At 40.9% G+C, this 15000-nt stretch overlaps 1 protein-coding gene across 1 annotated transcript in view; it reads left to right on the forward strand.

The window, feature by feature from the left end:
• myt1b (myelin transcription factor 1b) overlaps positions 1–15000 on the forward strand; it is a gene marked incomplete at its 3' end in the record, with an annotated part of 92886 nt that overhangs the window by 54982 nt on the left and 22904 nt on the right. The window contains exon 3 of the mRNA XM_081386730.1: positions 12527–12627. Within this exon, the coding sequence (XP_081242856.1) occupies positions 12527–12627 (101 nt within the window). The remainder of the gene's footprint in view (positions 1–12526; positions 12628–15000) is intronic.

Consider the following 15000-nt stretch of genomic DNA (forward strand, 5'->3'; position numbering starts at 1 on the left):
CCGGGCCTGCTCTCGTTTTTAAGTGAGAGCCTCTCTTTGTCAGAAGGCAAATTTAATAAGCAGCAAATGCATTACATGTTCTCTGCCGGCCCCCTCGCCATGGCAACGCGGAGTCGGGGCATGGAGATGGGCCTAGAGAGGACACGATTATCAGAGGAGCCATCTGCTAAAAGAGAGCCCAGACCCTGCCAAACCCACTGGGGGACTTCCACACCCTTCACTTATGCTGCTCATTTCCCCCTCGCTCGATTCAGACGTTTATTTCCTGGACTTTGTTTGTTTTGGGTGAGCGGGTGCTTCACATTTTAAAGAGGTTGAAGGAGAGGTATGTGTTAATGATGTAACTGAGTGCAAGAAACGAGTGAGCGAATTAGAAGGGGAGAATTTCTTGCCCAAAAGAGTAATTCCATTGAAAAAGAGATGATCCTCGCTCTTGTTTCGCACAGTTTTGTTGCGGTTTAAATCATGACTGTGAACTAATACACAGGTTTCCTCATAAATGTCCATTAAAGATGAAATTCAGTCTCAGAGAGAAATTCAAAGAGAATAAGGCCACACTTTTTCTAAATGCCTCACTTACGAACATTTAGGCTCATACATGTGGGTGTTTCTGTGCACTTTTGGCCTTGTGGACTTAAATTACATCTTTAACACTCTTTTTGTACCTGTCTACTAACAGTGGTAATGGATGCATCACAGGAGAATAGTCTTTTTTGTTGATTTTTGTAAGTCACTCATTTCGACCACAGTGTCGTTTCCAGCTCATCTCAAATGACCTGTTGTGTTTAATATCATTCTGAAATGGAAACCGATTTTAAACATCAATTGGCCTCCTTTTTCTTTTTTACTTGCAAATTTCATAGCTAATTTCATTTCATTCGATATATATAGGAAATGCAAGTTAACATTAGAAAAAAAATACAATAGATATCGGTTTTAATATGAACAGAGATTCACAGTCAAATCCACCAAAACTATTCTGCAGCGTGATATAGTTTGTGACTGCATGATTTTCCCCCTTAGCACTGTTGAGAAACTTTAAGCTGAAAGCGCACAGCTGCCGGTAGTCCCTTCTGTTGGCATTCTAAAGGCTTTGTTGTTGAGAACTGAAGACAATTGTTTTGATTGGCTGAGAGTTTTGCGGAGGTAGGATGCAAAAACCCACATGCTGGTCTCTGATTGGCTGGACAGGTTTCTGACGTCAGCCGGCACCCCTCCTTCGCTCCTTTCAAAGAGAAGTTGTAGTAATTTTGTCCTCAACTTTTCCACTCTAGTTTACTTTCTCAGGACTTGCCAGACGCTTATGGGAAACTCGGAGCCGCAACCATGAAGCTGTGTGGGACTTTTTTAGGTCAGTTAGACTTCGCTGTCTCCTATTTGGCTGTTTTAACTGTACACGAGGAAAACGGTTTGATTAACAGGTGTCTAAAAAGTTGGCTAGACTGCTGGTATACGAGATTTGGCAGTGTATAGCCTAAGCATTTATTGTATCTTATATGAACCGTGTTTTTATGTTAATACTCGTTAACAAAATATATTCGTTTAATTATATATTTATTTTTAATGACTGTTTTTTAATTATTTAACTCATGCAATAGTGTAGTGTTTATCGGAATACATATCAGATTTCGTATTGCTTCACTCGCTATTGTGAGGCGTTATAGTTTATCATTCCCTTTTTGTCGCTTTAGGCATGTGTTGAAAGCTCGTCGTATTGAGGTCTATATATAGAACATCTATACAAATCATAACTTCCAGGAACCTCGTCTAGACCTTTTTTTCTTTTCTTTTTTTTACTTCAGAGCTGTTCAAGTGTTTAGACAAAGGGCGGTTTGTTTCCCGGGGGACTGTGGCGGACACAATACCAGCCCAGAGGCGCATTCAAACTTTCTTTCTGTTGTTGTCTGTCAGCTTGTTCCATCTGTCAAGGCCATTCGCGGAGTTTGGGGCCCCTCCGGCCCATTCTCTCAGCTGACTACCTTATGCAATATTTATACAGGCATCCTGAATGCGCTCCAGAGACACCGCGTTAAAGAATGTGTATTGTTTTCAGTGGAGTTGCAACGCAATTGGACAGTTCTGGATATATGAGGACATTAAACCCAATTTGTTTATGACACTTAATAGTTTACATTTCAATATCAATCAAAATTACATTAAACTGACTTCTTAAAAAAAAAAGTTGAAATTGCTTAACTTATTTTGATGAGTTAAAGCAATGTAAAAAACATATGTCGTCATAACTTATTGATCATGTGTTTTTTAAAGTGTTGTTTTTCCGTCTGTGATTGTTAAAAGTTAAGCTTAATTGCTGCTTTTAATTTGTAAAAAAAAAGTGTTGAAAAAGTAAGCTCTTAAAACTGAAAATTAAACGACAGAAATGATTGTCAAGTTAAAATAATGCAAACTTGTACTGCATAATACTGAAAACATTTTACAGCGTACCCTTATTTGATATAGCATTTCAGTGGCCACAAAAGTTAGATTACAATTTAGTCATAGTAGGCTACACTAGACTAGTGTAAAAGTAGGCCCGTTCGCCTGTGCAAGTCACATAGCTATCGCTTTAAACTGGGGACACACTTAACGACTGTTAGAGGGACACACTTAACGCAGATTACGACTGATCATGCTCAAACGGACCGAGTTTGTTCAGTTGCACTCAGTCGGTGTTTAAAGTCATGTAGTGTGCGGTGTCTAAAGATTTTATCAAACATGTTTAATAATACGCGTTCCCAGTCCAACATCATTCTTGTAATTTTATCAAACACATCTTCTTTTTGATGTACGTATTGTATTAGTCTATTCATTTTGATCTGCAAACAAGAAAAAAGATCTGCATTCTGTAAAAATTCAGAATAAGCAGTGATTTCTCTCATTTTAAAAATATAATTTTACACTGGCAGTTGAACGGAACGAACATCGTACATCGACATTACATAAGGAATGTCGTTACGCATCACGTCAGCACATTCATATTTTTTTTTAAATAAACTGTTGACATAATTCCCTTAAAATGTCGACCCTATTGGAAGTTTTTGAATAACTGAACACTGATCGCTGCATGTGTATCTTATTTTCCGCATGATTACACAATGTTCCCGGTTTTACTATTTTGTTTAACCCTTTCAGCATTTCTGTTAAAACACATCACAACCGTAATGTTTCTGTCAAAAGAGAGGAAGCGGCGGGTGTCTTTTTCCTCCGGGTCGCTGTCCATGGTACTGGGCCAAAGCGCTGTCTGGGGTCCTGAAGCCTAGCCGAGCGCAAATGTTGAACGTGTGCTCCCATGTGTTTACTCTTACCATTTATTCTCAAAGTTTTCATTGAGACTGCTGAAGAAGCAATCGCACGTGTCCCATTCTCGCTACTGTGAATCTCCTTCTGGGTACTTATGGCAGGGGAGTGTAACATATTTTTTAGGTATGGTTTCTCTTCTGTCTTTTGTTTATTGGATTGTGTCTCGGTTAGTGAGGCAACTCAAATCATATTGATGCAGCGTGGACACTTCGTGATTGATTTCAGCTCCAATGCATAACAATGGGACAGCAAAAAAGAGCCTGCCGCAAAGAGATAAGAACTTAATAGAATTTCTGAAAGGCGAAGGTTGGCTTTTTGAAAATTCCCCCCGTGTGCAGCATGGAGAGAGAAGATAAAGAGTGGCATTTGTGGAGAATATTCTCAAATGGCTTGTAATGAATGGTTGTCATTTTCACTAATGGTTACAAAACAACAAAGCACAACAGCGGTGTGTGCAACATTTAGGAGTCATTCCAAGTTACATTCGTCTGTTTTGAGTGAAGAAGACAGTACGGTGTTGAATTCCCATTTTTTGTTGTCTCCCAACTCTTTTGGCAGCACAGTTATACCAATGCATAACACATAAATGACATTATAGTGTAATAGTCTTTACTAATACAACTTTACCAGTGGGGCATTGCCCATGGAATGTGTGTTGTGTGAATCACTGCACTGGACAGTACCATTCGGAAAGAGTCAGGAGGGAGGGTTCAGATAACACCAGCGACATATGCATGCTTTTGTGCAATATTAAAGATTAATCACTGGGCGTAAAATAAGCAGCTTACGCTATTAGAATTTAAAGTAACAGCGACCCGACGCGCACTCTGAACTATAAGAGGTATTTGATGTTTTAAACACGCATTTGCTCTATTACTTATCCGCCAGCGTTTTTCAGTCACTCTTGAAAATAAAGCTTGCATATGCGACAGAATAACCTTTTTTAAGAACTTTTTACTCTCTAGTTCTTTTCAAAACCATATATACTGGTGCTTCAAGGGATTGAGAAGCAAATATAGGCTACTGATCTGAATATATTGCAATATCAAAAATGTTTTTAATCTCGAAAGAACCATAACCGACTCAATGTCCATAGAGAGCTATCGTGGTCTTTGATAATAAGATGGTTCTTTGCTGAACCATTAAAGAACCTTTATGATTATCTTGTTTCTGGCACAAAGGAGAACTTGTATAAATCCCTTGTAGTTGGAGCGTGGGTGTGGGTGTTAGAGAGAGGGAGAGGGAGAGCGATCATGTGTGTGTGTGTGTGTGTGTGTGTGTGTGTGTGTGTGTGTGTGCACTGAGAAAGACAAGAGTATGAAATAGAGTGTGCATGGCTGTACACATGCCCGTTGAGTTATTGCGGGGGGATATTCAAAGCCCAGCCCATCGATGTTGTAGGTTTTACTACAGCTTTCGTGATGTCATGGCAAAGGGCGGAGGGAGGAGGTGGGGGACAATGGCTCATGAGGGAAAGGTAAGTCAATATTACGTTTTCTCGCTGACAAAGGCAAATGAAGCCATGTTTTTGCTTACAAACAAGTAGCGTTCATACCGCCCCGTTCTGGATCCTCGCTCGTCCGTAGCAGCACCAGCGAAGAGCCGAATCTCTTCCCCGCTGTCACTAAATCTACCGGGATACTACTGAAGTAGAGTTTAGTTTTCTTTTAGAAAAATCTATAAATGGGATATTTTAACCCAAACTGTCTCACAGCGTACTGAATATACACGTCGAAGACGAGAGAAGCGTCTGTCGGAGCAGCTTTCGGGATTATTTTTCCCCTCTCAGGTAATCATGATCATGTCATTTGGCTTTATATGTGAAATATAAATAGTTTTGGCTCTTTTTGTTGATTACCAAAAAAAAAAAAAAAATCTCTCAGGGGGATCTTTGAGATATGTATCTGAACTCATGGTTTAGAGTCATGGGTTGAGTTGTTAAAAGATATTATAAATGTGTCACGCTGTATTATAATATCATTTGCTAGCCAAGGATGTAGACTACATATCTAGATCATCCCATTCCGAGATGCCCTACAGATCAAGGTTAATGGCTTTTACGTTGAAGGGTGCCGCTTTATTTTCATATTTTCTCCTCATCACACTTGTTTGATCGACGATTGATTTTTATCATCTTTGAAGTAAGATGTTTGCTGGATTATAGTTCTTACAAGCGGGTCTGTTTCGGAAACGATAGTGTGAGTGTGTCCATGCTTCCCTGCTAGAAGAGGCTCCAGCGGAGAGTGTGTGGAGTTGACATGGTAAAAGTGATGGAGAAACAGTCAGATATGGCGCTCTTGTACAAACGCAGCGATGCCTATTTGTTTTCCCACTTTGGTTTGATCCTCGAGATCAATCGGGAATGCCGTGTCAATATGCCATATCTGACTTCTTATTCTCGCGCATTAATAGCGTACTGATTAATGCGCGCGGCGTGCGTTAGTCAAAACTGTTTATTTCTTAATCCACTTTATCGCGTTTATGTGCTTGTGTGTTTATTATTTTTCCGATTGATTTGTTCGCCGGGGTTCGGCGTGATCGGACTGTAAGTGCTCACTGTCATGTAGTTGTATAAAATCTCCATCTTTTTGGCACACATACGGAGTTGCTTCCATATGGCTCTGTGTAATTAAGGTCGAACAATGGGCGTAGCGCAGGACTCCCGGCCGAGTGCACGAATGGCGTGGAAGAAGAAGAAGGAGGGGTGGCCATTTGATTTTCTGCTGCAGAAAACAGAGTGGAGAGATGCTCTCTTTAAATGTCAACCGCCCCTGGTGAGATGCGCAGAAGAAAAGTCATGAGAGTTGAGGCAATAACGCCCGTTCTCTGCATCCATCCCCGCCCCTGTTCATTTCTAATGATTAATGCGTCTGTGTCTCATATTGCTCAGTATTCCGGCTGATGTTCCGGTCTTTCACTATTGTATTAAGTATAATATCAAAGCACCTGCAACCAAGATGGTGGACGTAGTGAACGTGAATGTGTTTTATCTGGGAGTCAGATGTGATCATGTAATAACTGAACCTTTAATGTGTGTGTGTACAATATATTGGCTATATATATACAATTTATTGGATTCCATTATTATTGTTTTTGTTATATATGGCTGTCCTAGAGCCAGAAGCCCAATGCTGAGTGAAAAGTAACTGGAGTTAGTGAGCTTTAAGTGTTTCTAACTTCTCATCGTCTGCGGCTTCTGGCTCAATGACAGCCAGTAATTCCACTATCAGTGGTGTAGAGGAGAACAGGGAGTGTTGTACAACAGGCTGATGTGTAACACCATCAGTTTAACTAATTAAACATGAGCTACAGGGGTGAAATAACCATATACATAAGCACTGCCCTCATGAGGTGAAGATAGTAGTTTTAAGTCACAATATAAAGGAGTTACGGGATAAAAAAATAAGGGAAACTTCATCTCTGTTTATAATTTGATTTGTGTTAATGGATGTTAAATGAAAAAACTTTCAGATTGATACTGTCATCTGAATCAACAGGTTCTCTTTATAAATTTGATATAGATCTCCTCATAAAAATAACACGCAGAGCAAACTTTGAGGCTTGTAACACTTTCCATCATACTTCAACTGAACCTGCAAAGAGAAGATGAGACAGTATGCTACATTTTGAGAGTGATTAAGACTACTGCTGATTTTAATTTAAATGTTTTCCACTGTGAATTAACGTGTTTATTATAAACCACCATGCACTAAATTTAAAATGCCTTTGTTTTCTGTTATACAACTTGCCCTGATATTTGAGATAAGTTGTAGATTCCTCAACTAATTTGTATGGAAATATATCAAAGCTTTCCAAAAAGGACTACAACATTTGCATCTCCTAACATGCAAGCCTATATAGCCTATCAACTGACAAATATTGCTGCTAATGTTGTGTTGTAGCCTACCGCATTTTAGCGTCATCCACTTCACCATATTCAGCACTGTGAACAATAAAGGTCACCTGAGCGCAACATTGATTCATGGAGTCGTTTATTTTATCTCGCTCGCCTAGAAACTGGTTTTGTAATAACTTTCACAAGATCCTATCTATCTGTTTGCGGAAATTGCGCAGAATTGCGCAGTCGTCAGGAACCTCCAGAGTTTAATCAAATAGGATGCTGCTATCTGTGCGGTGGGGGGAATCCTTGCAAGTTTTCTCAATTATTTCTGTCAGTTAATATGTAACCGAACAATGTGCTCAGTCTTATATACAAATAGTTCTATAGCGGATCATCTGGTGCACGCAGACGCGCTTTTCACAAGCATCATGAAATCTGTGTCTTCACAGATCGCCGTTTAATCTTATCCGCGGATTAATTCCTATCATATTCAAACAAGGGATGTTTGCGACATACCAACCCTAATGCTCATTTTGGTTGTCCAAAGGCGCTAAACGCTCGAAATAGGCGCTTGTTTATCGCTCGGTCCATAGGACAGGAAACTAGTGATATAAAAGTGGGGAAAAATAAAGATGCATACAGTGCTGCAGCAGGTGCCACGGATTTGCCGGAGAGGAGAGAGTAATAAACATGTGGAATGGAGCAGCTGGGCCAAATTGCGCTCTTCTCATTCAGAGCACAGCAGAAAGCCACGCCACTGGGGCCGAGGGTCAGGGTCGCCCCTATCATTAGTGAAGAAAGGTGCCATTTAGAGCAGCCTTTAAGCCTTGAAACACTGAATTGCGTGCAGCTGAATTGATCGGTGATTTAGAATGCATGTTTGTGGTGGTTTAGTCTTGCGCGACAACCGCGCCATTGTTTCGTTCGGTGTTTTGAACGAATCGTTCTCGTTTATTCACGTGTGCTGATTTACATGTAATTCACTTAAGTTTTGGGTAACTGTGGTTTCCTGCTTTTAGAGGTCGGTGTTTAGAACTAATCTTTGAAGAATCCTTCTCGTTCGCCCACATGTCCTTATTTACATCTAGTTTCTTTTTTTAAAAGCCTTTCCTGCCTTTAAATTTTGACTATGGCACGAGCAAATATGTCATTCGAGCCTGGGATGTGAAGAAGCAAAATCATTGGTTGGACCTCCTGAACGAACACGCGCGTTTGAAAGAACAAGACGAGTTTTAAAGGGATAGTTCACCCAAAAAAATGAACATTCTGTCATCATTTACTCACTCTCCTGTTGTTATAAAACTGTTTGAGTTTCTTTCTTCTGCTGAACACAAAAGAAGATATTTAGAAGAATGTTGGTAACCAGACAGTTGACGTCACCCATTCACTTTCTATAGTATTTTTTTTCCTACTATGGAAGTCAATGGCTACCGTCAACTGTTTGGTTACCAACATTGTTCAGAATATCTTCTTTTGTGTTCAGCAGAAGAAAGAAACTCATACAGGTTTGGAACAACTAGAGGGTGAGTAAATGATGACATCATTTTCATTTTTGGGTGAACTGTCCCTGTGAATGAGACATCTCTGACACTGAATGAACTAAGATATCTTGTTCATTCACTTTATTCATCTTGTAAGTGACGCATATTATGTTAAAACATTTATTTCTTTTAGTAGACTTGAACGCAGATTGTATTAGAGTGTAATAGATATTTATTATAATAAGAATAATAAGACTCGTTTTGTTTGTGGATGACCCGGGGTTTTAAAATAATCTGTTGAGTGAATGATTCAGTGACGCACTCATTGGACACCAAAAGACGTGCACAAAGATCTAGGCTGTGTCCAAAATCACAGGTATTTTAAGTACTTATTTTGAACAAATATCCACTACTAAAAAAGTAAGTTCTTTATAGTATGAGTTTGTGTAGTATGTGATTTCGGATGCAGCCCTATACTAACAGAGGCACTGAACACATCTGAACGAATCGTTTTAGAATCAAGTTACTGAGTTTCCACTGGACTGGAAGCACACCTAAACAGAAGCTTTAAAGAACATTGATATTTAACCTCTTAACTTGTCCGTATCCTTGAAAAAAGTCGAATTCTGCCATTGCTCCTTTAACGCAGAGTCACTCTCTGAGTTGGCCTCTTTCTGCTGCTCCGTGTTGTCATGGTGTTCTCCGTGGTGTGTCATAAAGGGAAAAAAACGAGAGCCCGTAGCTCTCAAAGGCACTCGTTTTGACATGGAGAATCTAATTTTATTACTTGCTGCTGACTCTCAGGCACAAGTCGATTTTTTGAATCTTCTGAAAAGAATAATACAATGAATGCACCACAAATGTTAAATGTATTTAGGTGGTATTGTTTTTTTTATATATATAATTAGGTTTGAGTGTGTCTCGCAGGCTAGCGTTATTCTTTCACCTTTGCTCTCGCTAAGAGCTTTCTGCTTGTTCTCTAATCACAAAGTTGAAGTTAAATCCTGCTTAACTAGAGCAGAGAGTGCAGATGTGTCGCCCGTGGATTACCGTGAAGGCATCCATTCCTATTTAATCTAAACTATGGATTCATCCCTGTCTCAGACGACTCGGCATCACTGTGATGGATTTCAGCTGCATGACATGATTTTCTTGATTTGTTTACACTCATCTCTGTCTCCTTTGACTGTCTCGCAGTAGCACAACTATCACAGATCATTTATTAATCTCTTGTTCCTCTTGTAGTGTAATACTTTAAAGTGAACATTCACAGGAGCCAATCAGATAATAGTCTCTCTAGCCCATCTGTAAATGACGAGCTGTTTCGCTTTATTAAGGTTGCCTTTCCCTTTAGAATGAGTGGCACCTGAGCCATCAAGGTTATAGAGGGGGTGGATTATTGAGGCTGTGCCATTTCAGAAGGCCGGAAAGTGTGGAGTCGGCTATACGGCCCGGGTTTACGGTGAGATTTTAAAGAGCCCTTTGCGCCTCGCGGTTCTGTTTATTTGGCTTGAAATTTGTAGAACGAGAAAAAGCGAGAGAGCGTTGGGGGGGAAGGATGCACAGTAGTGCTGTTGTAGTCACTTTTTAGAAGAGGGCTGAAAGTTGATAAATAAGCGTTTTGTTCCGTGCCGGCGTGGGAGTGTGTGTGTAAGGGGCATTGGAAATGCTTTTACTGACAATGCCCTACAGCTTTCTAACTCTGATGACTGGCATCCTGCCTGTCTTTTTCTGGGTTGTTGTTGCTGCTGCGCTGAGTTTTAGGAGGCAAATCAGATCTGCCTGCTTTGTTTATTTTGTGCTTGCTAAGAGAGAAGGGCAGATGTTAGAGGGGGAAGCGAGAGAGACAGAGTCAGAAGCTCGGCATGTTTAAAGGCTCCTCTTTTACTGACAGCAAACTCTTTCTCTTTCGCTCTCCTGCTCTTTGGCGCTCTCTCTCTCTCTCTCTCTCTCTCTCTCTCTCTCTCTCTCTCTCTCTCTCTCTGAGAGCGCGAGGTGAGTTTTAGTGCCCAATAAGAAACAGATGGAAGCCTCCTTTAAAGGAAGAAAACACCAGATTGAGATAAAGGTAAAGAGAGGAAGTAAAAGAAAGGACACAGGCGAGAGCAGAAGAGGCAAAAGGAGAATGGCAGATGTTTCATTACTCTCACTACAATATACCAAAACTGAAAACAAAAGTTATTATAGAGACGATGATTCTTCTGATAAAAGAACCCAAATTCTTTAAAACTGCAAATGGAAGGAACAATAGCTTCAAAAAGTATATATATATATATATATATATGTATGTATGTATGTATGCATGTATGTATAAAGTATATATGAAGAGTTCAGATGCAAAAGCCTCTTAAGTGCCATCTGAAATTTTCTTCTAGAATGATAATTTTTATCAAGCTTGTATATTTAAGTTAAGTAATTTCACTTAAATGACAATTCATAGGTAATTTTCATTGCCATTTAAGTGAAATTACTGAACTTAAATATACGAGCTTTATAAAAATGGTCATTCTAGAAGAAAATTTCAGATGGCACTCTTCATATATATATATATATATATATTTATTTATTTATATATATATACATACATATATTTTTTAAACATATTGAAAGAACTTTCACATAAAAAAATTTTACTCACACCAAAAAATGTTATATGACTTTTAGGCTTGACAGAGATATTCAAGATCTTTGTGCTACAACACAAAGTTCTCTGCTGTCCTCTGATCATCTCAAAGACAAAGCTTGAAGGGTTAGAATATGTTTTTATGTGTTTCAAACGTTGAAATCCACAGAAGATTTTCTCACGTAACTTTAAAGAGTTTGTTGCCTGCGGTATTGTTGACAGCTAAACAAAAGCGAGTTATGAACCGGGGTGTCAGCTGTGAGATTTCACGAACAATGGCTGATTCGTGCTCATTGATGAATATAATTATTATTTTAATACGCCCTGCATTTGATAGCACAAGCAAGGGGATCCGATTTTATTGGGACATTCTTTTATCTTTTTATCATGCGTCTCTATCATGTGTGTGCCAGAGGGGGGTTGGGTTGCTGGTTTATGGAGAGATGGACTATTACCCTGATGAAAAAAAAAGAAAGGAGGAGGGGAAAAAATCAGATTTATGGTTGATTCATTATTTACTGACCAAATTCCCTCCCCCAGCACGGTTCTGTCTTTGCGACCCCTCCCTTCTCTTACACTCCTGCCTGCTAAAAGCTCAATAAAAATGCACAAAAGTGATTGATTCTAATAGCAGACTGACAGAGCTTCCAGCTGGGGTGCTTTAGCATGCATATGCATGTGCGTATGTGCGAGTGTGAGGGTTTTTTTTGAGTTCTCGCCTCTCTTTAATTAGAAGTGCATAGGTCACATGTGTAAAAGGCCCAGCCCCCATCAGGACCTGTCAAACTGGCACTTCACACATATGACATTAAGCACCTTTCAGTCAACACATAAATGCACAGTGCTGTCAATATATCATATTAGTTAATGCATTTACAACCAAAGACAAATATCACTTTTTTTTCTATAGTCTATATGTGGATCAGTGACAAGGCAACTGTTAATTAGTATAATTTTGAATTAAAATTAAAATGTTTTTTTGGGGGGAGGCATGAAGTCTATGGTTGTGAGTGTGTCTTGCTGTTGGGATGGAGGGGGTTGTGTTTCCTGTGCTGAGGCTGCTGGTTTCAGATGCAGGTGGACAGGTGATGAGATGATCTGGCCGTTTCACTGCTGAATCAGTCTGTTACAGCGTTTCGGACCGAACACTCCTTTGGCCTCGCTCCGCAAAAACTCTTCCAACTGCCAGCGCAGATGCTGACGTGTCTGTCTTTTCCCTTCATTTTCATTTTTTCATCTTCATTTATTGCTTTCTCTCTCTCTCCCTCTCTTCTCAAACAGAAAATGAGTACCGGGGGAAACTCCTGAACCAGCGCTGGACGCGAGGAGACAAGATCAGCCGCTGCCGGCCCTCTCTCAGACTGCAGAGCCGACCAATCAAAGTGAGTTGCTCGAGCCCGTCAGCCAATCACCACGCGGAAACGTGGGCTTCCTGCCAAGTTGGCACAATTAGAGGCGAAAGAGGGCTATACATTTATGACATTCCTAAGTTCTGTCTGTCAGCACACTATGAAAGGAAGTCAGCGTTGTATTACGGCGACGTGCGCAGTTCATGCCAGCTTGACCTAGAATGGATTTTGGCAGAGCAACCTAAACCCCCATCTGAATGAGCTGAGATTTTAAAGTGTCCCGCGCCCCGTAATTATGAAGAATTGGGCTGTTCGACTCAACCTAATTTCGTTTTTAGAGCTTTCTTGCATTATTTAGGAAAACTGGAGAGGTTTGAAAGCGGGGATGTCCTTGAGCTGCTTTTGTTTGCAATCTTTCATCAACATAAAAGAAAGTCTCTGTCTCTCTCTCTCTCTCTCTCTCTCTCTCTCACACCCCCCCCCCCCCTTCCTTTTTCTGCTTAGGTGTGTGTTTTTGGCTTTAAGTGGATGCATCCCTTTTCCTCCTCTTTCACTCTTTCTTCTGCATGCTTTTTATTTGGAACAGACCACATTTCCAACCATCTATCTCTTTCACTTCTGCATTGGGAAATTCACTGGAAGAGATTTCTAATGGGAAAAAGAGAAAAAAAAACAAGAGTAAGAGAGTCTTCGCTCTCTCCCGTGGGCCCATAAATGTGTTTTTTTCTCCACTCTGATGGAAAGAGTTCATCTGAAGCGATTGATTTATCGATCTAATTTGAAATGTTTAAAGGGTTGCAGTTGCAGGCAGTGCTTTTAAGAGCATCCAATTAGATAATACCAAACTCCGACTGATCAGCGTCATCCAACTGTGTGCAAAGGAATCAGAGCCGAGCTTATTCTCAAGCTACCACGAGCTCTTAAAAGAAAACACACAAGAGAGAGAGACAAGCAACGCAAGTGTGCGTTTACACGCACACATACACAAACATAAACCTCTCTCGGTTGTCAATCAGGCCGTGAGAGTGCGTGTTAACTCCGCTCCCCTGATGGATGGCTCAGATCTCCTTGGCGACCGCATTGGCCTTCTTTAATTGGCTGATGCTTTCCGCAGGTAATTTTGGAGATGTCAGTAGTCCTGTCACTCTTGCAATGGTTGCCACGCCGGGCCTGGTTGCGTCCTCTTCTTGTAAATGCGAAAATGAATAAAAGGCTCATTTATGCGCACCGGAGGAGGAGGGGTGACCTTCTTTGTGAAGTCATTGCCCCCAGCCAGCAATTTACATAGAGCTGTCAGAAGAGCACGAAGGAGCGACTCCGTCCGCTTGTATGGAGAAGAGAGGGACACAATTAATAATGTAGCACACGGCCAGAAGGGATATGCGTGGACGTTCTCCCACTCTAAGTGGTAAAAAAATATGTTGGCTTATCTTAGCGTTCGCATTTTTCTGCCAAAATCTTTCGCTCATTTCGCCGTCCTCGTGCTCCTTTTTACCAGTTCTCCCTCCTTCTCACAATCACTCTCATTTCTCATGCCAACAGCCGTAATTAAAAACGCAGGGGAAAGGACAGGTTTGAAAACATTAAAAGGCCTTTGAATGATATTACGAAAGAAAGATGACACTGTCTTGCTCATCACAAACACCTTTGCACGAACATGCAGATTTAATGAGGTGGAATTTGACAAATAAAAAAGGAATGCAAACTCTGATGCGCTCACCTATTGGAAAGAGATGCGTAGCTATGGTTACACAAACATGAAAGCCGTGCGAGCTCCCTCACGGCCTGTTTGATTCATGTGTTGACACTGAGGAGACGGCAGTGAGAGACTAGAGGAAGCTACAGTGGGTAAAGAATAAAACGACACGCATCTGCCCCTGGCTTTTGTGCTTGGGGTCAGAAAGTTACAAAGCTTGTTTCGAGAGATACAGAGAGGGCATAGAAGACTCGCAGATGGGCGAACCGCATACACGCTCGCACAAACACAACGCTCAGTGTTTGAGTCCGCCGTCTCTACTTGATCATCTATGTGAGAAAACTTTCCTCCCAGGCTGACAAGTCGAGCTCAGAGTATCGGCGCACAAAAAGCCGGCTTGTTGCTCAAGCACATGCGTGCTTGTGATCAAAACACCCCTGAGAGAGGAAGAGAGACTCTGTGCACCTGTCTGCCCGGATACACTCACACACACGCACACACACACACAGCCAACTTTCATCGCCCCATACGCAAACTCCCTCAAATGCAACACAACACACTCATTATCCACCCGTGCTGAAAAGTCGGCAATCAACAGGAAGTGGCACTGCCAGAGAGAGTGCGCAGGGATGAAAAAGAAAGAGAAAGGGAGCGTGTGAAAGAGAAACTCCTCTGTGAAAGTGCAGTGTGCCCTTGCCAGCTCCAGCGCT

This window comes from Scardinius erythrophthalmus (genome assembly GCF_964197995.2).
Source record: "Scardinius erythrophthalmus genome assembly, chromosome: 15".
Taxonomy (NCBI): Eukaryota; Metazoa; Chordata; class Actinopteri; order Cypriniformes; family Leuciscidae; genus Scardinius; species Scardinius erythrophthalmus.